At 36.8% G+C, this 26738-nt stretch overlaps 1 protein-coding gene across 1 annotated transcript in view; it reads right to left on the reverse strand.

Moving 5' to 3' along the window:
• Positions 1-23373, reverse strand: part of LOC133529450 (octopamine receptor beta-1R-like) — a 42210-nt gene extending 18837 nt beyond the window's left edge. The window contains exon 1 of the mRNA XM_061867155.1: positions 22352-23373. Coding sequence (XP_061723139.1) covers positions 22352-23139 — 788 coding nt within the window. The 5' untranslated portion in view covers positions 23140-23373. The remainder of the gene's footprint in view (positions 1-22351) is intronic.
• Between the last annotated feature and the right edge of the window lie 3365 nt (positions 23374-26738).

Consider the following 26738-nt stretch of genomic DNA (forward strand, 5'->3'; position numbering starts at 1 on the left):
GGAAGCTGTAGGAGCTTCATCCGGACCATGGGCGTGTTGAAAACCACAAAACCATCGTGGGTCAGCTGCCAAACAACTACGTGTTACGGTGCGGTAATTTCATATACCTACTTAATTATTTGCATATCATTTTATATCTTGAGGAAACCTAAAATACATATTTCGTTCATTCATAGGCTCCAATGTTTGCTTAATATCAGTAGGATTGTAGGCTTGGTTGATACCAACGAGTTGCCCATAAATAAAATCATTATTTCTATATATGAATAGCGGGTAGGTTGAATAGATCGCGTTGGGTACCCTTCATTGTGGAACGAGATGACGATTCTTGTGCTCTGTGAATGCAAGTCGGATTCTTGTACGAGAGTGTTATTTTAACTACGACGGCAAAATGGATTGAGATATTTAATTTCATTAGTTCAGTGAATTTCTAAATCATGTATATGCTTTTTAAATATAATCAATTTTGAAGATAGGTAAATCAGTGTTCGTGTGTAATATGATTATAGGGTAGGTAGATGCATTCAATTACGATAAGTACTTGATTTGAGTTGTGAAATCATTAGCAAATAAATGAATGTATGTTTAGTAGTAAACGAGCGCGTTTATTATTGTGGATTAACCGTTTACGAAAAGAAGTGCAACGTATGTATTTTCCATGTTTTAATTCAATGGCAAGGGTGGAATGTGACTAGATTTAGATATAGATGGCATAAGTAGATGTGTTCAATTAGGTTGATAAATAACTTTAGTTGGGTTACACTCGGCGGTCATTTCTTTATCGTTTTATGTAGGTTTAGCCGTCAATATCAGTCGTTATTACCATATATAGTATAACATGTAAAGTCAACGAACGGTGTAGGTAATTTAATTCATGAAATGTTTTAACATATATTTAAAATTATTTATTTCTGAATTCTCGGTTCATGTACGAGGAATATCGAGTCCTGTCAGCGGATCCTAAGGGCGCCTGCTTCGTGTCTCGCCATCAATTCCTGGGGTGTTCTGCCTTCGAGAGCTTCAACGCTTCAAATCAAGATGCGGACCTCGCAGATGTGGGCGAAGGTGAAGATTCACTCCGGTGCAAGCTAGTAGACACGGTGCGTTGGTTCTGAGTTATATGTTATCTCAATCTTGACCTGACATATCTATATATCACATACTTTCATGTTTCAGTGTTAGTGAATTACAGCACTTTGATTGAATATGCAGGTTGATAGGTTGAGTGTATTAATTATGATGTAATACATAATTCACCTTTTACAATACTACAAAAATAATTGGTTGTGTAATTATTTGTGCGCGCGTATATAGGTATACGGCCACGTTTGTTTAATTAGCAACCAAGTTCATAAACTAGATTGATATAATTGTTTGGTGAATGAGTTTTACAAAATACTTATTTATTTAGAATGTTATACAAATGGCTAATGACGTAATATTATGTCGCAATACATTATAGGTTTTATTCAATGACTTCTTACAGTAGCTTAATTACTGTGGCTACTGTTATAGGTATTCTGTACGCCACTAAGTTTAGATCCTTTGACTTCTACTATTATAGTTTGATTATCATAATTGAAATGATTCTTCCTTCGAATGCCTAGTTGCCTTTATTCATATAGATACTTAGCTTCATATATTCCGTAGGGCGTAAATGTTTAACTCGATTAGAATATTAAGCACTATTTTTGTCTCAATTTCCGGTTCACGGTGGTTGCGGAGCGAGTCTTGTTCCATCAGCGGCTTTCGAGTGTCTCGGTGTCTCCGAGCATCCTCGTCGGTACCTGATCAACCCCACTGCCACGGGCGCCCAGATGCAAGACCTACCTTCTACATGAAGAGGCTGGCTGCACTACGCCGCATCTGTATCTCACGCCTGCACATTGTATCCAGTGCACCGTCCATTTGCGTGGAACGAGAATTGATCCTGCCTTGCCTTGTCTTCTCATCATGATGTGAGAGCATCGAAGCCCCATCAAGCAGATCTTAATACCTAGCGGTGACGTAACCTTTCAATAAATTATACAAAAGGTTTTAATTTCATCTTATTTGTAGGTAGATAACTGGTGCCTATTTGATACTTATTTTATGATCATGATTCCGTTTTATAGGTACATACCTAAGTATATTACGTATGTTGAAATGTTATTGTGGGTGTATATATTTTGATCATTTGGTATATAGTTTGATCTGTATTTGCCAATGTATTATACCTGCCCTAATTTATTTGTCATATTGAATCAAATCATATGACTAGAATGTGGTTATTACATTTTGGATTATGTCCAATTGAGAGGATATTATATATATTTACTAATCAATTGTAGTTGTTGAAACCTGTCACAGTGGTTTTATAAGTGGCTGTTTTAACAATGCGGTTTTTAGTTATATTTGGGATTGTCGTTGCATTTGATTGATCCCAGTTATGACTAAAGGTATCAAATCCTAAACCGACTGGCTTGTAATATAATTAACAGTTGTACTCTTTGCGAGATGTCGCATATGATAATTTAGTAAAATGGCTGATCTCATGATATTAGGGGCAACGCTTATATCATTGTCTTGTATATTTTCGTTCTTGGTCACTCATGTCATTTATTTACTATTATCCCGGTTTCAGTACTTGATAGTCTGAACCTTACGTGTAATATTCCATTAGGCTACATGCCTCAGGTACTGCAGACGGTGCAAGGTCCAAGTGACTTACCTATGGAAACATTTCACGTGGGATTTGCGGCTCGACATATTAGGGAGTTGTCCATAGAGCGGTGTATGCATGATAATTTTATGAGATTCAAAAGGTTGCCTTATAGTTGACTGCAACCAGCTATTTTATTTTACAGTATATTAAGGTGATAAAGTTGTGTGAAGCCAGACTACACCCCGTCGATCCTACCTAATTTTATAGCTTATTTATGAATGTGTTATCATAAGTACTAATACATTTTTACTTATATTTGATCAAAAGGTATCAAATCTTAATCCAACTGGCTTTTAATTTAATTAACAGTCTTACTCTTAGCGTGACGTTGCATATGACAATTTAGTAAAATGGCTGATCTCATGATATTAGGGGCAACGCTTATATCATTGTCTTGTATATTTTCGTTCTTGGTCACTCGTGTCATTTATTTACTATTATCCCGGTTTCAGTACTTGATAGTCTGAACCTTACGTGTAATATTCCATTAGGCTACATGCCTCAGGTACTGCAGACGGTGCAAGGTCCAAGTGACTTACCTATGGAAACATTTCACGTGGGATTTGCGGCTTGACATATTAGGGAGTTGTCCATAGAGCGGCGTATGCATGATAATTTTATGAGATCCAAAAGGTTGCCTTATAGTTGACTGCAACCAGCTATTTTACAGTATACTAATTAAAGTAATACAGTTGTGAGAAGCCAGACTTCACCCGGTCGATCTTTATAACACATTTATGAATACGTTATCAATACGTCAATCACAACATAAGTGCTAACATATCTTTATTTATATCTGAGCATATTACTAAACCTTATATATTATTAATAGAACTTGCTACAACTTCTTGTTTCATAATTTTCTTTATCTTAAAGTAGGAATATTTTGATCTCCTGATGTATCCCACAATGGCATTTTATAGGAAGAAGGTAGGGTTTATTATAGTAGTCTTGTAAGTAGTATTCAATAATTTTGATAGGATTTTATAATTTCCTATTGGTTTTAATGCACTTAAAATAGTGTTTCATTTTATTGACATGGTTTAATATTCGTCTTTCTTTAAGAACGGATATGTTTTGTGCTTGTTGGAACATATTTCAGATTTTATTTTATCATGTAACATGTCTCACACCTCAGAGAGCTCGGGTTGTTATTTATCATGATGTTGGTCTATATTTACCACTAAACGATCACGCCATACCTAATTTAAATGAGGTTTTAATTTGTCTTTATCTGACACATATTTTGTTATGTTTGTGTACAGGTTAAATTGGGCAGTCAGGTTTTTGTTCCGTCTTGTTTTCCTGACTTAGGTATTTGGCTCTAGCAATCAAGGCGGTATATCCGAATGGGTCCTAATCAGACTTCATTGGATATAGAGCTCATAAATTATTGAATCATACTCAATCAATTTTAATGCAATAAATCAAATTTATTAGCATTTAATACCTTGTTTATTTTATAATTCATCCCCTATAGCCTAGACCCTTATTTACAAAATTTCAGTATTACTTTCCAAAGGTTTCAATAGAATTGAGGAAAGTAACAGTATTTCAGCTTACAAAGCTTTTGTAGTAGAGTTTAGCCAGGCTAAGACATTACAACTTTTACAACAAATATGTGCTACGAGTATCGAGTACCCTGCTAAACTAACAGATATGGTGCTGAAATTAAGCCACCGAGGAAGGATTTTGCCAAATTAACTCTAAAGTTAGAAGAGGGGGGTACGGATATCAATTCAATTTCAATTGTGTTGATGTAATAATACAACGAAATTAAACGACAGTAAATTAATTGCCATACATTGCACAGTGCCATATTTTGGGGAATTGAGTAAACATTTAGTAATCACGTAAACTAATAATTTTTAAGAAAAAAAAACCGACATCAAACCGGTGAAACAACGATTAGTGTTGATTTTTGATTTCATACAATAAAATTAAAAAGACAGCTTCCTACGCCTAATTATGTAGAAAAGGAGGTAACATGTTTTTTTTTGTCACTGCACCCACCTTGACACATTTCAGATTTGCCCTATGGTTGACTGGTAAGATACCCGCAATAGGGTATTCGACTGTATTTAAGATAAATTATTTCACACCATGCATGAAATAAAGCACCAGATAATTATTAAAAAAACTAAATAGGATAGCAATATAAAAATGTGCCTTGAAAACCTAACTGCTTGACAAACATGCAAAGAGAACAAATCGCCAAACGTGTACTATGTATCGTTGAAGAGTTCCATTCTGATCATTATCAGCAGTTCCACTTCATCAAATGTCACTTTTTTAAATGTAAATGCTAGATTTGTTAAAGAAAATACAAAAATCATTATATTTTGCCATTATATTAGCCTTTCACATTTGAATAAAAACGGGACCAATCTGTATATATATAGAAAATCGGTTCAGAAATGACGGAGTTATGGAGTAACAAACATAAAAAAAATACACACCGAATTGATAACCTCCTCCTTTTGAAATCTTCAAGTCGGTTAAAAATGAGTTTACTTACATAGTTAAGTAGTGGCAAAATCAACACACATCAACACGCGTATAACTGCATAATTATTTAAAAAAATATTTTCTCCGTCATGAATTATACCTAATCGTAATTTTATCGGATCCATATTCATACATATCGCTTCTTTTAAGCACTTAATAATGGCTACGAAGGTGGGTACTATGAAAAAAAAATTCTCTGATGTTTGCGGTGTAAATGTCAAACGATTTGGGACTCGCATTTTATACGCGTTAAAATGCTATAAGAACTAAGAACTGAAAATGCCTTCCCGAAAAAAACGAACCTTTCACGAAAGACTTGCAACGCATTGAGGTTACGAAAATATAGCGAAGATCGTAATTTTAGGCGTAGCCACAACTACCAGAGACGTTATGCAGGATCGTTCCATCCGTTGAAAACCTCATTCGGAGCGTGTACGGAGACCTGAGCCATTCTTGGGTTTGTGAGAGATCCATACTCACGCTCATAGAGGAACGGTCCATGCTCACGCAGAAAAATGAGCAGGCGGAAATCGAAGGTGAACATGCAGTATATAATTCCATGAACACTGTCTTGGATGGTGGTACCTTATTGTCAAATATTTTATCTGGACTACAGTCCTCTAGCGTATCCATCTGTCAACTTTACTTCAAGTTCCACCTCCAGGGGAGAGCAGAGAAATTAGCGGTGAATGAGCCGGTTACTGATACAGACCGAATTCCACGCGGGCAGAGCCGCGGGCACAGCTAGTAACTAATAGGTACATTTTTCTCCGTCTTCCTACCGTTTGGCCCGGCTTATTGCTACGGCTCATGGGTGCCTGGGGTCCGCTTGGCAACCAATCCCAAAAATTTGCGTAGCGTAAACACTAGTTTTTATGAAAGCGACTGCAATCTGAGCTTCCAATCCAAAGGGAAAACTAGGCCTTATTGGAATGGTAATCGTATTGAAAATGTCGCTTACCTAATAACTAATCGGTAATCATAAACAATATCCCGGTCTATACCGAAAATGTTTGATAAAAATCCATTGCTATGTGCGACCCAAATCATGTAAAATTTAATTTTGAAATGGAATAATACGTTCCCCATATATCTTGTATAACCGAAACTGAAATTCCACTGTTGAAAATTTCCCTCCGTTGGTATCAGGTACATGCAAAACAAAGAATCCTTCAATGCCACAGTCGTATTTGTTTTTCATACAGATGTCCACGATATGTAAGGTAAATAGAATTTCGCTCGTTGATCATGAATCGAACAATAGAGGTTTAAAAACAATAGGCACCTTTCAAATCAAATATTTACGGTTTTCGGTAGTACGCAGTACTGTAGTACGCAGCTATGAATATAAGTAGACGGAATTTCTGACATATCTGATAACCATCAAGTATTTCTAATATAGTGTTAGGAGACTAGGAGAAATAAATATAGGTACTAGGAGAAATAAACGCCCCAATTTAATCTATTTTCGAATTTCTATCACTTCACTTACTAAGAGTAAGTAAAGTTACTCCCAGTTATATTTTTTATCTCCTAGTTGCATCTAGTGATCATGATTGAAAGTAGGGGCCACCTAAAATTTCCCGGATTCCGAAGAACTCTTGAACCTACAAAAAAGCAGTGAACAAATGAACATAATGACTTCACTTGGCTCTTGTATTTGAAGTTTTAAGTATTTTCTCTCTGATCTATTCTCCCTTTAAGCAAATAATGGTTTCATGAAATTGATATTATTTTGTTTTATTTTAAGTTCTTTGCTTGTTAAAATTAGCATTAGAAGCTATTTAAAAAGGTAAAAAATGAAATGTTTCGCGGTAACAAATATATTGAATTTTGAATAGAAAAAGATAAAAGGAATTTAATTCATCCATTAAAAGGAATAAAACATGTTTAAATAGGCATTATTTAATCTCTTTCACTGTAGATGGCCGGGGTTTTAAAGCAAATTGGATTTATTTTAGTTAGAAAATTAATAGGTCGGTGTGAGGTTGAAATGGTTTGGCGCTTGCGTCATTTTGTGACGGTATATATGTTGAGAGGATTCTTATCTCAGTATTATATTTAAGCTTTTATTAATTCTATTATGAGATACGTTTATAATATTTTAGTAGTAGCGTATTTAATGATATATCAAGATATAACCATATTTTGTTTTGTTTAAATAAACTTTTAAGCTTTAAACTAGTTTTTGAGACAGTGCTTCGACCTTGCAGGGTGACTATGTATCAAAACTTTATGTAACACCTTTTATAATCATGGTTTTTGAGTGAAATAAATGAAATGAAATTTCAGATATTCCACCTCCTTCACCTAGTCGCTGGGACCCAATTTGGCTCAAATAGTGACAGATATTATACCTAACGCGATGGTTTGTCCGTGACATAACAAAAGTGTAACGATATGGTAGTCACTCCCTCTCAGTCGGACCGGACTTACATATTCATATTACGATAACCTTAAATAGTTAAAGGAGGGCTAGTGTAAAATGTAAATTGTAGTTTTATATTGAACTTTTACACGTTTAAATTAAAATCTGTGAAAACATTCACAAGATCTGCCGTGCGACCAAGTAGGTACGAGTAGGTATGGTAGGCTAAGCGGTTATAAATCGGTTTAAACTGTAAACTACCCTCATTTATAAAATATACGCTTTCTATCTGGATTGTTTACATCTATAGGCTTAGCTGCAACCAGAGAAATAGTTATTTCTTCTTGAGAAATAGTTTTACGAAAATTAAAAAAAAAAACAGCTTACCCCTCTCAACCCCCTAAACTTCCTCCCAAAATAAGAAATAAGCAGTTTTAATATTTACAATATTAATGGTGGTAATTACTATAACTGTTCCAAATTTTAGCTGTCTCCGTCAAACGGTCTCTGAGAAAATCGCATATAACCGATTTGCAAAACCAAAGTGATTCCATAAGTGTTACGTGAATAAAATTTGGCTATTGGCCGCCTATTATAGATAATATTTGATCAGACATAACAGAATCACCTGTATTTATGCAAAAATAAAACAATAACAAAGACTACAAACAAAAAATAAATAGCCACATTTTCTCTCTCAAATTCATTTTAAAATAGTTCGGACCCACATAATCTCACAAATATCTGCTCATCATACACGCTCCATTAATTTAAATGAGGCACTACATACATGTAGTTAAAAGTGAAAAAAATAAAAAAAATAACGCTTTCTATCAGAATTGTTTACATCTATAGGCTTAGCTGCAACGAGAAATAGTTCTTTCGTCGTGAGAAATAGTTTTACGTAAATTAAATATTTAAAAAATCTATTTATTGGCCACCTGGACAATATTTGATCAGACATAACACAATCACCTATATTTATACAATAATAAAACAATAACAAAGACTACAAACAAAAAAATTATAGCCACATTTTATCTCTCAAATTTATTTTAAAATAGTTCGGGCCCACATTATCCCACCAATCTCTGCTAATCACACACGCTCCATTACGAAATGAAATCCTACAAATGTTTGACTTACATTTACAAATGTATTCAATGTTACCATATGTTAACATGCTAATTTGGACCTTACGACTGTTATTTTAAGTATAAAAAAGGAAATTAATTTAGTTGAAGTATCGCGTTGGGGTACCGACAGGAAAAATCTTCTAAGAAAATAATTAGCAATTTGATTAAAAGTAGGAAAGGCATTTTATTTAGAATTGTACTTACCTACTGTGCACTTTTTTGGAAATTTTCATGTTATTTATACTCAAAATCACGTAGTTCTTCGATCTCAATACGAGAAGAAAAATGTCCTAATAGATTTAGTCTTTTGTATGAAGGTCTGTTCATTATGCGTGGCCCGACACGTCTCTGGTCGATTTTTCAATTGTCTTGTTTTTGAAATAGCAAAGTTTAACTTCAGTCCAGGTACTTCAAGTGCTCGATTGGGCTTTTCAAGTCTGGCACTTTCACGCCCACTTGAGCAAGGCGTTCATTTCGTTATCTTCAAATAGACGGCCCCTAAGCACCTTCCCTTAGCGTCTGTCTTAATTTGCTTTATGTACAGTGAAGATCGATTTATCATATAATATTTATTATTTACGTTTTAAGAACGATGAAATTATTGGTCATTATACGTAAGGGGATAGGGTAATTTGCATTTGGTCATTATACGTATTTTCTACATAGTGTCACGGACTGCGTTTTTTTTAAATTGGTCAATATGCGAGAGGGTAATTTTTGACAAATGTTCCAATGTAATTGCGAAATCTATCCATTATCTTGTATTTTCTTCACGGGGATATATAATATAAATAAATAATATTATAGGATAATTTTGCTTTAATCGTATGTCTGGATGTTCTTGTCTGCAGGTCGCATTTCTCAACCGATTCTCGTGAAATTTTGTGAGCAGGCTAACTACTGAAGTAAGATAGATTTTTTCAGCTGTTTCATTTTTTGAAATTGGCATAAGCCAATAGGGTCAATGGCTCGTAAGATCATTGTGAGTTTTTTGTGATTATAGCTCAACTAAGTATGTATTTTTTATCTTTAAGGCTTATAAAGCTTATCGCGAGATCTACAGCACCATACTAATCCAGTTATTGCCCGGAAGACGATTGGTCATGGAAATCTGTTCCTGCGAGCCAGGTCTATTATCGTTTGGTCTGCCTTGGTGGAATGCCACAACGCGAGTTCGCATCACGCTCGCGATTGGTCGCAACTGCGTTAGACTGCAGGATTGGCTCGAATTTGTGCATGACACCCAAAATAACACTACTGTACTAGCACCATTCTTAGTGACCGTAAGGCCAGTCTTTACGAAGTAATGCATAAGTCAATGGTTTTGGTACTTACATTCAAGGGGCCTACGGACTGCTGTAAAGCTAAAAAGTGGTCACGTTCTTCATATCTAGCTTACCTCTTTGCACACTTTAATTATCTTTAAGCGTAAACGTCATTCTAGATCTGTGTCTTGACTACGTCCTCCAGGGGCGTAGCCAAGGTGACAGTTAATCATTGTTAATGCTAATCGATTTTCCATGTTTGAATTCCGTTCAGACATATTAAATAGGTTTTTTTTTATATACTACGTCGGTGACAAACAAGCATATGGCCCGCCTGATGGTAAGCAGTCTCCGTAGCCTATGTACGCCTGCAACTCCAGAGGAGTTACATGCGCGTTGCCGACCCTAAACCCGCCCCCCCCTCGTTGAGCTCTGGCAACCTTACTCGCCGGCAGGAACACAACACTATGAGTAGGGTCTAGTGTTATTTGGCTGCGGTTTTCTGTAAGGTGGAGGTACTTCCCCAGTTGGGCTCTGCTCTAGATCTGGAATGACATCCACTGGCTGTGCCCTACCACGTAAAGCGAGATGAAATTCATAATGCCCATACCTCTCTTTTGGACGTAGTTTAAAGACGCACCCGGGTCCGGGTGATAAGCGTTCTGTTCCACTTGGCACTTTGCGTCTTTCGCGCTCTTAAGCAGAGCGTTTATTTTCTTATCTTCAAATAAACGGCCCTTAATTTTAACGGCGCTTATTGTGGGAATGTTACTACAAGAGTGGCGTCGAACTCTCAAAGCGGGTGTAGACAAACAGGACAAAGACTGATTAGAGAACTTTAGGCAGAAAAGACTCCGCGCTGCTAGACCTCCTTCCTTGGAAGAGTCCTAGGACGAGAGCGTCATGTTTGAGATTGCTGTGGCAGAGGATGCCGCCCTGGTATTGGACTCTTTAGTCATGGCAGACGTTACGATCAACCTCCCCGCAATATCTGGTTTTACTCGACGCTGCAACAATCATCTGCTATAGGTGTCATGGCTATGTGTAATGAGGTGATGTAATGTCGGATGACGACTGCTTTCTACAGGAAACAAAGTATCGGAGCCTTGGCCTTGACCTGGACCATCCTAACGTGAATCATCCTTTACTGTTGCAACGTTGACCTGGGTGGTATTACTTGTGTATTTACTTCAAAGCGCTTAGGCTGCACCCTGGAAGTATGCGACCTGTGGGGCGACGAGTAGTAATTCGCTCACTCATTTGGTCCAGAGCAATGTATGAATTTCATGAAAATATATATTTTATTACAAAAGGCGAAAATTTTACAAAAACCATACCTACTCTTGGCATGTTAGCATTCATTGAACATTTTATGGAATTGCAAGAATAAACAGAGGGTTGGAAACTAATACTATGCAAATTTTTACCACAAGCTCGTCATGGCTCGCTTTATTAGGGAAATCTGAGAGGTTTTGTCAGTTCCGGCAGAGACAAGTAAATTATAGACAATCAAGACGACGTCTGAAGTGATGTGAGTGGGCGAATGCCATACACCTGCAACTCCAGATAGCACCACCTCTAGAGCTGCAGGTGTCCAGGGGCGATGGGTGGTACCAAGTGAGTTGTCGACCTTTAGGATGGCAGTACGCTCTTTTCTTGAAGGTTTGAAGGTCGTAGTCCAGCACTACTGCGGGTGACAGTTCATTTCACAGTTTAGCTGTAATACATATTTAGAATTGTTGAAGTTGCCCCGCCAATAAAGGACCCAACTCTAGATTTTTCTAACGAGAAAGTGTTCAGTAATCGTATTTCGGCTTCTGCTTGTCACTAAATTACTTATATAGCCAAAAAGTATATATCTAAATAATAAATCAATAAATATTGTAGGAAATTATAACACAAGTTGACTAAGCCCCACAGTAAGCTCAAGAAAGCTTGTGTTGTGGGTACTCAGACAAGGTAAAAATACTTAAATACATAGAAAACACCCTCATCACACAAATGACCTTACCAGGATTTGAACCCGGCACCATCGGCTTTATAGGCAGGGTCACTAGGTCGTCAAAAAAACGACATTGACATTTTAGAGCCCAGAGAATCGGTCCCATTTGCCTGCACAATGAAAAAGTTTGTTTAAAACGAGGCATCTTCGATACGATTTTCTCTGCTATCAAAGTTAGCCAATGGTGAACCGGCAACTACAGAAATGAAGTCGATGCCATGAATAACCAGTTCCCCAGAAAATACTTCCATGAATTTTGTAATTGCTGAGATAAATCAAGCTACCTGACGCCAAAATTCACAATGCGTCTTCTTAAGAATTGGGTATCAGTCTTTGCAATTAAGTACTTGTACCTGCTAATACTATGCAAATTCCTTGTTTTATTAGGGACTTTGGGGTGGAGTGAATCCGTTCCGGGCCGGCTTTGATATTATAACTGGACTTTAGTGGCTGCTTACAGTCAGGGTCATCTTTGCTTACGTTAACGATGCCGGACAAAAATGCTTGTTTGAGTGAAAACGCGTTGTATTTCCAGACCGATACGACCTTCAAACCTTCAATAAAAGAGCGTATACCTACTCCTATCTTAAACAACCTACGCATTTACAACCTCTCTAGTATTGCGGGTGTATTCGCTTACATTAGGCGATTCGTCTGCTCGTTTGCCTCATTTATCATAAAAACCGGACAAGTGCGAGTCAGACTCGCCAACCGAGGGTTCCGTACTTTTTAGTATTTGTTGTTATAGCGGCAACAGAAATACATTATCTGTGAAAATTCAACTGTCTATCTATTACGGATAATGAGATACATCCTTATGACAGATGGACAGACAGACAGACAGACAGACAGACAGACAGACAGACAGACAGACAGACAGACAGACAGACAGACAGACAGACAGACAGACAGACAGACGGACGGACAGCGGAGTCTTAGTAATTAGGGTCCCGTTTTACCCTTTGGGTACGGAACCCTAAAACCTAATGCTTCTGTCTGTTTGTACCTACTTCAATTAGCAAGACGTAAAAAGTCAAAAGAATTATAAGTATCGTCATTAACATTATAACAAACAATTTATAAGCAAAGTTTCCCTCCAATGGCAAAAATGGCCTCGTTAAATAGCCATAGCGTTTTGGGCCATTATTCAATTTTAATTAAATTCCTTATCTTCTAATATCTTGCGATCATAGACTTCACTTATTAGATTCTGCATTGTTAAGCGTTTATAGAGACATGGCGTCACACTTAAATACTCGTAAATATACTTAAACTTGTAAAGTACCTAGTTAACCAAAAACATGTAATTTCATCCCCACCACATGATGTTATGCCGGCCGAATTAGACACTATCTAGCGTGCCAAAACTAAAATTTACGAAGTAGTCCTGCATGGGCTGGACATGTTCTGCCGTATACCAAGCGACTTACTTAACATACCTAATACAGTGGAACCTCGCTAACTCAAACCCCGATAAGACGAAATCCTCGTTAACCGAAATAAAATGCTATACCCTTCCCTTCAAAGCTCAAATCCTCCATAACAAAAAATACTTAACCTCATGAAATTTTACCTGTGTAAATCGAAAAAATGCACGTATTCTTATATCACCTCTATATCTTGAAATTATTTATCAACAAACCTCTGTAGCTCAAAGAGAATAATAAGACCGTACTTTAAGCGTATGTATAATTAACTCTCTAATACGATTTATCCTTAAGATTAATAAAAACCTATAAAAACAACGTTTCGCCAAGCCTAGCAACAATCAACACAATATACCAAAGGACCCACCAACGAATCGTTGATTGCTAAACGAAAATAGGCGTAATTTTACTCTAGAAATCAGTGGGAACCCAGCGTCAATCTGGCAATTCTAATAGGAACCTATATACATGTTAGACCAAAAATACGTTGTTTTTTTTTCCTGCGGTATAATGTTCATAATTTTAACAAAGATTACCGTTTGTGTATTAATGCTAAAGGAGATTTTGAACGTAATATGTACATGTTTTGTTTTAGTGGAACTAAAGAAATTTTCAAAATTTAATGACATTTTATAAAAGACGTGTAAGTAAGGAAAACAAATTTAAACATAATAAATCAAAGTACACAGGTGCTCCATCTAGTGTATTGTGGTCTGTGTCGATGAACCAAGTACGCTGAAGCGGAGATGATTGCTTTCGGTTATGGGCACGGAAATTATTCAATTTGCCTTTGTCAATAGTTAGTGTTTTTTCACTGGATAGGCTTTTGTTTTGTCGCCCAAGTTCCTGAATTGGAATGGGATAATTTTCTCGACAATGCTATAAAATGTTCCTATTATTATTATTTATAAACGTGGCCTTCGAAAATTGCGATGCGTACGTTACGTCAGTGAATAAGATCATCATCATCCTCCAAGCGTTTTCCCGGATCTTGCCACAAAGGAAGCCTAGGGTCCGCTTGAAAACCTAATCATACTAATTGGCATCTTGAATTTGAGTATTTTACAAGTTAGTATGTATGGGACAAATCTTGCAAGTTAAATTTGACCCACTTCCCGGTTTCTGATGAAGCTGAAAATTTGCATACATATGTAAGTCGGGTGACAACAATGATGGTACCATCAAGCTGATCTGATGATGGAGACAGGAGGTAGCCATAGGAACTCTGTGATAAAACAACGCAATCTAATTGTGTTTGGGGTTTTTAGAATTGTCTCGATGAGTATTAGTTGCCTTTGGAAAAAAAAGTACAATCAGCGTTAAAAGCTTGTACCAAAAATGAAATTTTTGCCAAAAACTTTTTCTTGAATTGTAATCTGAGCCTCTCCCCAGTCTAGGCTTTATTGAAATTAGTTCAGTTTCCTCGATATATTTATTTGAGTGATATTTATTCCTCTAAGTTATGATTTGTTTCAAGTATTAGTATTTTATCTATCTATTTGACCTTAGCCATTGGACAAACCCTGAAATCCCACGTAGGGTTACTTCTCAGGAATGCTCTGACGTTAATATTTTTTTAATTAGAACAAAAGATAAAAAAAATATTTTTTGAAAGAAAAGCTCCAAAGAAAAAAAATGGTAATTTGTTAATTTCTTCGACACCGCTACACCCGTTGTTATGATACTTTGTACACTGGTCATAAATACCCTACATACATACAACAACATTGTACATTTCGGCTTTGTCCAATGACTAGGGACACACTGTGTATTGTTGTTTAGTACCCACAACACATGCCCTAATGACTTGTCGATTTGTGTAATATTGTCTCATAATATTATTTTTTTTACGATGGAAAAATTCTTGCTTAAAGCTGATAATGATAAAATATATATATTCGAATAGAGACAGGAATATTCGGGTTGAGCTGATATCATTGCCGCACGGTTGTCGCGATAACAACAATCAATACAATCCGTCACTCATGTTATCCTTCATTTCATTAGTGTATATAATATATACATAATACTTTAATACGCCTAATACTAATGAATGTCTTCCATATTTCAATATCAACCCAAATTAAATACCTTATTTAACTTAACGCGTATGTAACTTTTCACATTCAGAAGCCAAATTCATTTACCAAAGTAATAAAACTAACTCGCGATTAATTTCTATAGATAACCTCAACTTTACCGATTTAGCGCCCGGTGGAATTCAGAACTAATAAAATCTATCAATGGTTTGATAGTTATAATATGAGGTAATATTGCTCTCACGCTCACTCCAATAAATGGCACAACCAAGATAACAAGCAAAGCAATATCAATGGCACAAGCAAGATACAGCTTCAACTGCTCTTGGTCGGCCGCGGCAAATTTTGCGCAAATGGCAAAATAGTGGCGGTGGTTTCACTGTATTTCTCGATAAGGTTGTTTTTGATGCATTTGTGTACCAGTGCCAGGAATTGCCTATAGGTATTTGGAAAAATTTGACACACGTTGCCGTAGCCCGGGTGGCTGAGGGGCTTACTGCGCGGCTTACGTGGGCGATGACTCGCGAATGCGACGCGGCGCGGCGCGGCACGGCGCGGCGGCCCAACGGCATTCGGAGATCGCCCACGTAGGACATTTCCATAGGTATCAAGGATTGAATTCACCCGCGCCGCGCCGCTTCGCTTTCGCGAGTTATTCGCTCAGGTAAGACACTGCCTTAGGTAACTTCAGCGATAGCAGAGGGCACTGGGTCGATTCCAGCCCTGGGCACTGGGACTGGGAGGCCCAGATCACTCTTTTTCTTCGTAAATGACATTTATTTCGGTTCATATTTTTAGAATCCGAATTTCGCCCGGCCCGAACTTTAATCATATTATAACTCCGCAACTATTAATTACTGAAATTTTAAACTACACCATTTGCGTAAAAGATCTAACCGCAATCCGGTTTTAAAGGAATATCGACTCAGTTTCAAGTGTCACATGGTTCAAAATTTTATAATAAATAACGTTTAGATGCAGTGCATGGAATTTTAACGCGTAATTAGGAGGATAGTATGGCAATTATAGCTTTACAGGGTGAAATTTTCGAAGGGATGAGAAATAAAAAGACGTGATTAAGTACGGAAAGATAAATTTGAAACAGATGTTGATTAGTATCAAAGTTTATGGTTTTTATTCGTTTTTGAAATACTTATTAGCAACTTATCGTATCAATTCGCAACGCAACGGCGTTACAGTGTAACAGTAGTATTATTTATTATGTATATTTAAAATGTAAATTTTATCTATGAATCAGGTGAGTACAAATCCGGAAATGTTTCAAGGCGCTTTTCTGTACGATTTAGATTTAAATGTAATAAATAAATATAATAATAATAGTAGATACTATCATGTGAATAATAATCATCTTCCGAGTCTTCTGACCGATCTAGCCTAGTCAAGTGGGTAGTGACCCTGTCTATGAAGCCGATGGTCCTGGGTTCGAATCCGGGTAAGGAAGGAAGGAGTTATTTGTATGATAAACACAGGTTCCTGAGTCATGGACCTTTGGGAGAAGTGTGTGGGCCGAAGCCAACATCGCAGAGGCCCTTTAAGACAAGTTTTATTATTATTAATTAGATATTATTTCTTGCCTTTTGTTTCGTTCAAATAACCAACTATTTTATGTATATCGGTTAATTAACAATGCATTAAAATGGTAAGTATCCTATTGAGAGAAAAATCACTTCATTGACACTGCGCAACTGTCATAAATACTCATAACAAAAGACGTTCTTTTCAACGACTATCAATAAGGTACCAGTTTCCAGGAAACTTCACAATCAGTCACGAAAAGTGATTTCTTGTCACATCTGAATTCCCACCCTGTAGGTATAATTTCAATAATCTTGCCGTACATAACATCTCATTGATAATACTACGTAATTATATTATTAAAACGCGAATCATTTTTAATGTATATTTAATGTTTAATGTAAAATTGTTAATGAATGCTGTGTATCTACTGATTGGATAGCCTAATAAGGCAATTTGATGCATGTAAATTAAATGTAATTAGAGATTAGAGGTAGTTGGCTAAAAATAAATGGAGGCTTAATATTCTGATTGTAATAACAGAAACCAGAACCTTACCAATACAAAACAAATCCATCAATTCATTATCCGTTATTATTATCAAAAACGTTTCTTATTTAAAAGAAGCAGTCACGACAATTATAAAAGGGGCATAATGATTGAATTTTAAAAACAATATATAAAATTGCATATTATCGCTCCAATATACTAAAATAGATTTCAAATAAATTAAAATGTCGAACATATTCAATATAGGCGGATCGCATTAAGAGGCCAATTGTAAAACAGTTATTTTACGTGCCGATCAAACAAATAAACACATACACCTATTTCAGAAATTACCCTTTGCCATTCGGTTATAAATGAAGCCAATTTCACACCCTAGATTCTGTCTACGCTAACTTTGCACTGACTTCAACAGAACAAAGTGAGGGAATATCATTATAAAGTTCATATTTTCATAGAAATTTGACATTGATATGATAAGGTATATTTATATTTACGTAAGATACATTTAGTCACTTAAGCTATAACTAAACGTCTAGGAGCGTTTGAGATGCGGGTATACAGGAGAATATTGAAAATCTCATGGATGGGTAGAGTAATAAATGTCAGCCTGCTGCAGAGAGTGCAAAAGAGAAGAAAATTTTTAGATAACAAATTTAAGATTCGGAAACTGCAGTACTTTGGTCATGTATTGCGAAATGACAAATACCGCCTCCACCAGCTGACAATACAGGGGAAATCCAAGGCAAACGAAGTAGAAGACGTATCTCGTGGCTCAAAAACCTCAGCACCAGATCGCTGTTTCGAGCTGCAGCATCAAAGAAAAAAAAATAGCCCATAAGGGCTAATCATATCATCAGGCAGGAGACGGCACTATAAGAAGAAGAAAGATAAAGATAAAAACAATTTATTCGTGACAGACACAAACATGTACGAATATGTACAGACAACAAAAACAGAACATTAAGTGAACACACATGAAGACGACAAACAAAACAAAAAACATAGCTTTTAAAAATATAAGAAATTTGGTTTACAATGAACGCGAATTAATAATGACGTCACCACACTTTGTTCATAAAAATGTTATGCAGAGTAAACTTGGTCCTATTTTAGTCAAATTTCCGTTGATAGAAAGCCCATTTTCCTCGAAATCACACGATCGTGTCAGGAGATAGCATCGGCCACGTTACATTCGGCCGATGTTCGTTCAAAAGCAACGTGGCTTCATCGCTTGACGCTTCAGTTTACTAATGTACTAGCAGACTGCCGTAGCTATTAACAGAGAATAGAAAATAGAACCTACTGACGTACGACTATATTTGAGCTTCAAAAACCAACAGATATAGAGTGACACTTACGCATAAAGGTAATTGGCTACTTGACAGTTTTTTGTAAATAATGTCAATCGATCTTAATTTCCCTGAGAATCTAATGTCTAAACAACACAAAGGTCAGAAATGAGAATTAAAGTCTTACGCTCGCACTCAACGATTGAAACGCCTCTAACAAAATGATATTGTAATGTGACGTCAAATTACATTAGTCGATCCAAAATGTATGGAAGATCGAGAAAATTGCTATTTTGACCCTGAAATATTACAATTTATTTTTCAATAAAATGTAAGGAATCAAATGGTACCATTTTCTTTTTTATCTTTGAAAGTAAAAAAAAATGCACCGGTCTTGTATTTTTTTATAATCTCAATATTATTATGTGTTTTCAAATTCCACTTTTTTGTTTTTTGAGATTTTCGAGCCTCGTATTTTTTTATAACCTCAATATGTCTTTTCAAATTCCACCATTTTATAATAGATGGCTCATTTTCTTTTAGCTAAATTTTGTTATAATAGGGAAGCCATCACGTATATGAACATTTCGTGAGTGGGAAAGAGGAATACTAATGACAAATCGGCCAAGAGCATGTCGGGCCATGATCAGTGTAGGGTTTCGTAATTACTATTCTGTCAAAATAGGCAAAATGGGGGTTATTAGTAGTTAAAAGCATAAGGTAATACCTTTGCAGCGCTTTGTACGTGTTTTTTACTAAAAAAAGAAGATTTTTTGCAATAACTCAAAAACAACTGGACCGATCATCATAACGTGATCACTTTACCGTACCGTCTAGGCTTAGGCGGCCGTTCAAAAGCTAAGCGTTACTGACCTTTCTCGACTTTTCTCATTAAATCCTACATTTTCCACCTTAGATTTCAATAAACTTCAACGAGCCAAGGTCACGTCTAGGCACTATTTGTATTCGCAGAACAAATTACACGCTCAACTGGAAAATATGGAAATCCGAGCGTGAACGAAATACGAAACTGAGGGCATACCGCGAACCACGTTCGACGTGTTGCTTCTCTGTCGCACTTGTAAATTCGTTCATTAGTGTGTTAGGGAGGCAACACGTCGAACCACCGCGGTGGGCCCTCAATTAAAATGATGAAGAAAACAAATTAGAATGTTAAGAAGGGCCTAACCTAAATATATAGTTTTTATAATTGAATATTTACACTTTTTCATAGAGGAAAACTGTCTTTTTTTTGTACACGAAAACTATACAATGGCAAGGCAAAACGGAAAAGTTGGCTCGATAGAAAAAAATCATGAAAACATGTCTGATTTCATTTCTTTCCAGTTACAATATACATATCGTCACCCTGTATAACATAGCAGTATCATTTGAATATAACATATTTAAATCTTCTGTCTCAAGTTTCGCGCGGCGCGCCATATATATATATATTTTATACTACGTCGGTGGCAAACAAGCATACGGCCTGCCTGATGGTAAGCAGTCTCCGTAGCCTATGTACACCTGCAACTCCAGAGGAGTTACATGCGCGTTGCCGACCCTAACCCCACCCCCTTCGTTGAGCTCTGGCAACCTTACTGACCGGCAGGAACACAACACTATGAGTAGGGTCAAGTGTTATTGGCTGCGGTTTTCTGTAAGGTGGAGGTACTTCCTCAGTTGGGCTCTGCTCTAGATCTGGAATGACATCTACTGTGCTGTGCCCTACCACACAAGGCGAGATGACATTCACATTGCCCATACCTCTCTTTTGGACGTAGTTTAAGGACATACCCGGGTCCACATATTTTTTTCCTTCTAATTTTCCTACAGTAAAATGAGGGTTTTAAAAACTTAAATAGAGTGAATATTCATATATTAGGTAAGCATACTCCATCTTAAGCTGCATCAGCACTTACCACCAGGTGCGATTTTCGTTTGTTTCGATGTTTACCCTTTTCCAGTAAAAAAAAAATTTTGGCTTTAAGTCGTTCTGAATGTTTTTCGGTAGTTACATATTACTCATAAGTTACCTATTTTTTTTTACAAGCTTTTTTTTATTATTTTTACTTTCCCTGTTAGTATGTATGGGACAAATCTTGTAAGTTAAATTTGACCCACTTCCCGGTTTCCGATGAAGCTGAAAATTTTGCATACATATGTAAGTCGGGTGACAATGCAATATTATAGTACCATCAAGTTGATCTGATGATGGAGGCAGGAGGTAGCCATAGGAACTCTGTGATAAAACAACGCAACCTAATTGTGTTTGGGGTTTTTAGAATTGTCTCGATGAGTATTAGTTGGCTGTGGAAAAAAAAGTACAATCAGCGATAAAAGCTTGTACCAAAAATGAAATTTTTGCCAAAAACTTATTAAGTTCGATTTTATGCATGAAATACAGTTGAGAACAGGATTACAAAATCAAAAATTGTATGGACACTCCCGTCCGCTTGTATTTTTAACCAAATTAAAAATTTAAGGGAAATAGGTTCTCAGTTGGGGGAAAAGGTTTATTTTTAAATAGATGCATTGTAGCAGGTTGACATCAGTCTATAACGAATTGCAGGGGGCCTACAGCGAAAACCGAAATTCGCAAATTGCGGCGATCTTTCTCTTTTACTCTGACTAAGACATAATTAGAGTGACAGAGAAAAATGTCTGCAATTGACGAACTTCGATTTTCGCGGTTATAGCCCAGATTAGAGTTAGACCAAGATAAGTTGGCAGCGATTTTGGTAGCCCAGAATATATAGTACAACTGCCATTTATACATCATATCCTAGAAGTACGACGTTTAAAATAACATTTGCACAGTTTAGGCTATAAAAACGCTGCAAACTTAGCTTAGTCTAACTCTAATTATAACCTTTCACAATATGCTGCACTAAATGAACATTGCGTGCCGAACCATAACATTGTAGTGTTTCCGGGTTGATGTAAATCCAGTCTTAATTGAATTATAATAGAGATTACCTCATAAATTCGTCTTTAACTATACCAATTTAAGGATAGAAATACAGATTTCATGAGAAATTATTCGATATTCGTACGTGTAATAAAATTAGGTTGATCGCAGATTTACCTAACTGTAATATAAACTTTTCCCAGTAATCTAACGACCTAACGTACCTTATAAACTTTTCGCGGTAATCTTGCTTAATTGCCCCGAGAATTTATAACATTGCGTAATACAGTTAGTATATATCTTATACGCAGATGTATTTGTTTTACATTACAAAATATTTTGTAATACCTGATACGCGTCCGGCGTTTTTCGATAGAGAAACAGTTGAGTTGCGTGAAAATTGTGAATGTGTGGGAACTGCAAGTGGACTGCACACCAAGTGCACAATTCCCTTAAGGGCCACCTCACACTAGCGTCTTTTGAGCGACGGTGTTTAGGCATCGCTATGGGAAATGGCGTCGCTGCGCAGTTGCCGACGCTCGGAGAACGCTATTTAGTGTGGGGTCTCTCTAAAATTTGCAGCCGAGTAGTTTAGTGTGTGTTGGTCTTTGGATAAGAGTGATATGTTTTGTTGGTATATAGAACTATAGTCTTACCTGTATAACATCCTCTCCTGTCGATCGGCTTCCACATAGATTCTATAGTACATAAACAACATTATCACTCCCGGGATCCAGAAACTCACACTACTTGAAATCACGGCATACACTTTGTTCACAGTGAAACTGCACACTTTTGGGTGTCTTTTCCTAAAGTCCAGATGGTCTTCCGTCGTATACCATCCCATGAAGATCGGTAGGAAGGAGACCAATGCTGGACTACACCATACTACGGCCAGCATGATCCCTAGCTTCCCCGTTGTCATTATTAAAGGATAGTCCAATGGCTGTACGATTGCGTAGTATCTATCCACGCTTATGCAACACAGATGCAATATTGAAGCCGAAGAAAAATATACATCCAGGGAATTCCACACATCACACATGAAGTACCCGAATAGCCACTCTCCATTGGTAATCTCCACGCTAAAATTGAAGCACATCGCCCAAATAGCTACCAACATGTCAGCTAGTGCGAGCGACACGACGAAATAATTCGTGATGACGCGCAGTTTTCTGTGTCTCATGACGGAAACTATGACTAGTAAGTTCCCAAAAATCGCTGCTAGAATAATAAACAGCATAATAAGACATTTTATGATAATTAAAGCCACAATTATCGGGTGGTCATCGAACTGTGCATAGACCAAGTCGTTGGTTGTCTCATTAAGTTCTAAAGATTTGTTGACGTAAGAGTCCGTGAGATACATTGATGTGGAGAGGTCTCTAAAGTCTACAGTGCGGTTGTCGAACGTGTCGATATTGAAGAGTAGGTCCAGTTTCATGGTTCACATGTTATATGGCGTCTATGTGAGATTAATTTCTTTGGTTAAGATAAAGGTGGAGCGGCGGCGGCGCTCGGTCCGAAACAGCATGGCGTACGATCTGAAACAAAATAAAATTTCATTGAGACCATTACATAATAAGAATAACTACTGCAATAAGCATTTCCTGTACAAATAAATGCATATCATGCCTACTTATATTCAGAATCATTCAAATTATATTCATCCAAGCTGTTGTTTCAATAATGCCGTCCATACATGGCGACCCTGCCAGGATCTTCATCTTCAGGTTCATACAATGTGTAAAACCTTTCTTGTTTATGCATTTCCTCAATAAAACGGTACATTTTTTTCCTTAATTGTAACATTTTCACGTTCATAATCAAAGAAGTTTGCGGCCTAGTTTCATATGCATGATACGATGACTATGATGTGAGTATGCAATCGCCAAACAAATGTAAATGTTAAACGGGTCAATATGAATAACTTTTTTATTGTGATTTATAAATAAATAAATAAATAAATATTATAGGACATTATTACACAAATTGACTAAGTCCCACAGTAAGCTCAATAAGGCTTGTGTCGAGGGTACTTAGACAACGATATATAATAATGTATAATTTTTTATAAATACTTATATACATAGAAAACACCCATGACTCAGGAATAACGCATCCATCCCCGCATAACGGGATGAGGCGAGGATAAAAAAAATAAAAAAAATAAACTAGTAAACAAACGAGTTGTACTTTATTCGTACAGAAACTCTCCTATTCAACACGTTGGCTGATTAGGGCAAGCATTTAACGAAAACGAGGAAATATTAGAGAAATGTTTGTGAATTTACGAATAAATAGTATTCACATTACTAAACATTATCACAATTTTGTAATATATCAAATCCCATGATATCTCGATAGTTTCCCCGAAATTATTATAACAGGTCTTGTAGTCCGATATCAGAAATTAATTAATACCATTCTTAGTGGATGATAACGATTTATTATATAAAGGTCCTACGAGGATATTCATTAATTCGATATTATTTATTATTAATTCATCATAAACATATGTGACCGCGGCCGGAATAACGTCCCACTTTCTCGCTTTTCATAAGGACGAGATTTGCTTGTATTTTATAAGAATAACCAGACAAGGCGTCCTTATGGCAATCGGCCAAGTTGGGCCGTTATGCCGGCCGCGGTCAGCCGGTCACATATTTTCAAATATGTAAGTAAAAAGTTGGCCTAAAAACATTAACAATAATATTTTTTGGGGTTGGCTCGACGTATGCTCATAAGCAATGATTTCCACATTGTTTTTCCAAAAAAAAACATTTAATAATAAACTTTGTATGTTCCGAGTTAACAAGAAGAAAAGATTAACAATTTCAGACTTAGACTTTATTATGGTTTATCTATTGTCATAATCAGAGATTTAGGTCCACCCCACACTACGGCGTCTAGTTAGCGCTATGGATAATAGCTGCGCTGTTGCGCCAACGTTGCGTCGAGCAGCAGCCATTGAGTTGCTGACGCTTGGGAAACGCTAGTGTGTGGTGGCCCTTAGAATAGAATCTCGTAGTTAAATAAACGTCGATAGAATATTAATTACATTAAAGTAACAAACCTTTACCGACTTTCTAAAATGCTAACAGAATACGAAAATGGATTTTACAACTTTCTTAGTCCAATATTTGATTGGACTTTAGAATCATAAAAGTTAACAGAAAAAACGTTTATCTGCCTTGGAGTTTAGAATTACTATGTTATGTTGAGATTTAAAACGTTTTATAAAGATAAGGTATATTTGAGCGATTTCAAGGAATGACAAGTATAATTATAATTTACCTAGATGGTAAAGAATTGAATGCGTTTTAAATGTCACCTACTATAGTTATGAATGGTTAAGTTAGCACTAGTCTCCATACAAAGTAAACTTTCCAAAAATCTGCCAGCGATGACATCATAGTTGCATGTTTATGCCTGCCTGTCACTTACATACTTGAAAAACGTGACAGACATGGTGACAGGCAATAAAAATACGAACGTGCATAACGCGCCGGTGGCCCGAACGGTAAGAGCGTGCACTTTCAATCCGGAATCCGGAGATCGCAAGTTCAAACCCCGGCTCGTACCAATGTGATTTTCCGAACTTATGTATGTATTTATATCTGTTTACCTTCAATCAGCTCCAGTAAAAAGACACGAGTGAGAAACACCTTAAGAATAAAGATGAGTGCGTAATTTTAGCACATTTTCTTTGTGTTTTTATGAGATTATCTTATTACTGTTATTCCGATTTCATTAATACAAATCGCCTCAGAGAAACCAGGACATGTAGGAATAGGAGATAATGCTTACGCGGTTATCACACTGATGAGAATTCGAACGTCGTTCCAGTGTATAAGCGGGACAGCGCTATGCGCGTATATAGCGATGTCCCGCTCGCACCATCGTAGCCATCGTAGGAATAGATGATGTTTAGGCATCGTCGATTAGCGAGATGTGCGTAAGCTATAAGCAAGTGTTTTTCACTGTTCTCTATACAGAAAACACTAGCCCACAGCTTATTTAGTCAGTCGCTGTTTATTTAATCACCTATACCCCGTAAATTATTGCAGCGGCGGTATCATGGTCGCATTTTTATCACTTGTCATGTCTATGTGTCACTTTCGCACTAACATACTTGTTAGAACGTGACAGGCATGATTACAGATGATAAAACACCGACCATATTAGCCCTACTGGTGACTAAATAAACACCCTGTTAAATGTTGTTATGTATAGTTCACACTTGTTTTTCGGCCGAAATTAAGTAGGTGTGATATATTTTTATGACAAATGAGCAAACGATTACCATCGCCTATGAATACCTGCAACACCAGAGGGGTTGTAAGTACGTTGCCGAAATTTAAGATGAGAGTAAGCTCCTTTCTTGAAAGTTTGAAGGTCGTGTCGGTCCGGAAATATCGCACGCGACAGTTCATTCAACAGATTAACTGTGCGAAGCAGCAAGTTTCTGGTGAAACGCACAGTTAAGAAGTGTACGTCAATCATGTAAGCGGAAATATTGGAAATGTTGTTGCGTAAAGCGATAGCGGAAAGAAGCGGCAGGGTTTAACCCAAGCATTCCCCGTTATCATATTTTAAAATATAATTTCACTATAATCAGAGGTAACTTCAAAATAGACTAGGCACTCTTTTTTTTAAACTACAAACGCAAACAAGCATACGGCTCACCTGATGGTGAGCAGTCTCCGTAGCCTATGTACGCCTGCAACTCCAGAGGAGTTACATGCGCGTTGCCGACCCTAAAACTCCGGCTCCTTCGTTGAGCTCTGGCAACCTTACTCACCGGCAGGAACACAACACTGTGAGTAGGGTCTAGTGTTATTTGGTTGCAGTTTTCTGTAAGGTGGAGGTGCTTCCTCAGTAGTTGGGCTCTGCTCTAGATCTGGAATGACCTACTCTACGAAAGCAGCTGAGACTTGTAGAGATTAGGATCGACATGCGCTTGCTAACTTTATTATTCAGCTTGCTAGTTAGTTTCTGATTATCTAATAGTTTTCCCATTTAGATAAACTTCCTAAGGGC

The sequence above is a fragment of the Cydia pomonella genome, chromosome 21 (assembly GCF_033807575.1).
Source record: "Cydia pomonella isolate Wapato2018A chromosome 21, ilCydPomo1, whole genome shotgun sequence".
In the NCBI taxonomy this organism is placed as follows: domain Eukaryota; kingdom Metazoa; phylum Arthropoda; class Insecta; order Lepidoptera; family Tortricidae; genus Cydia; species Cydia pomonella.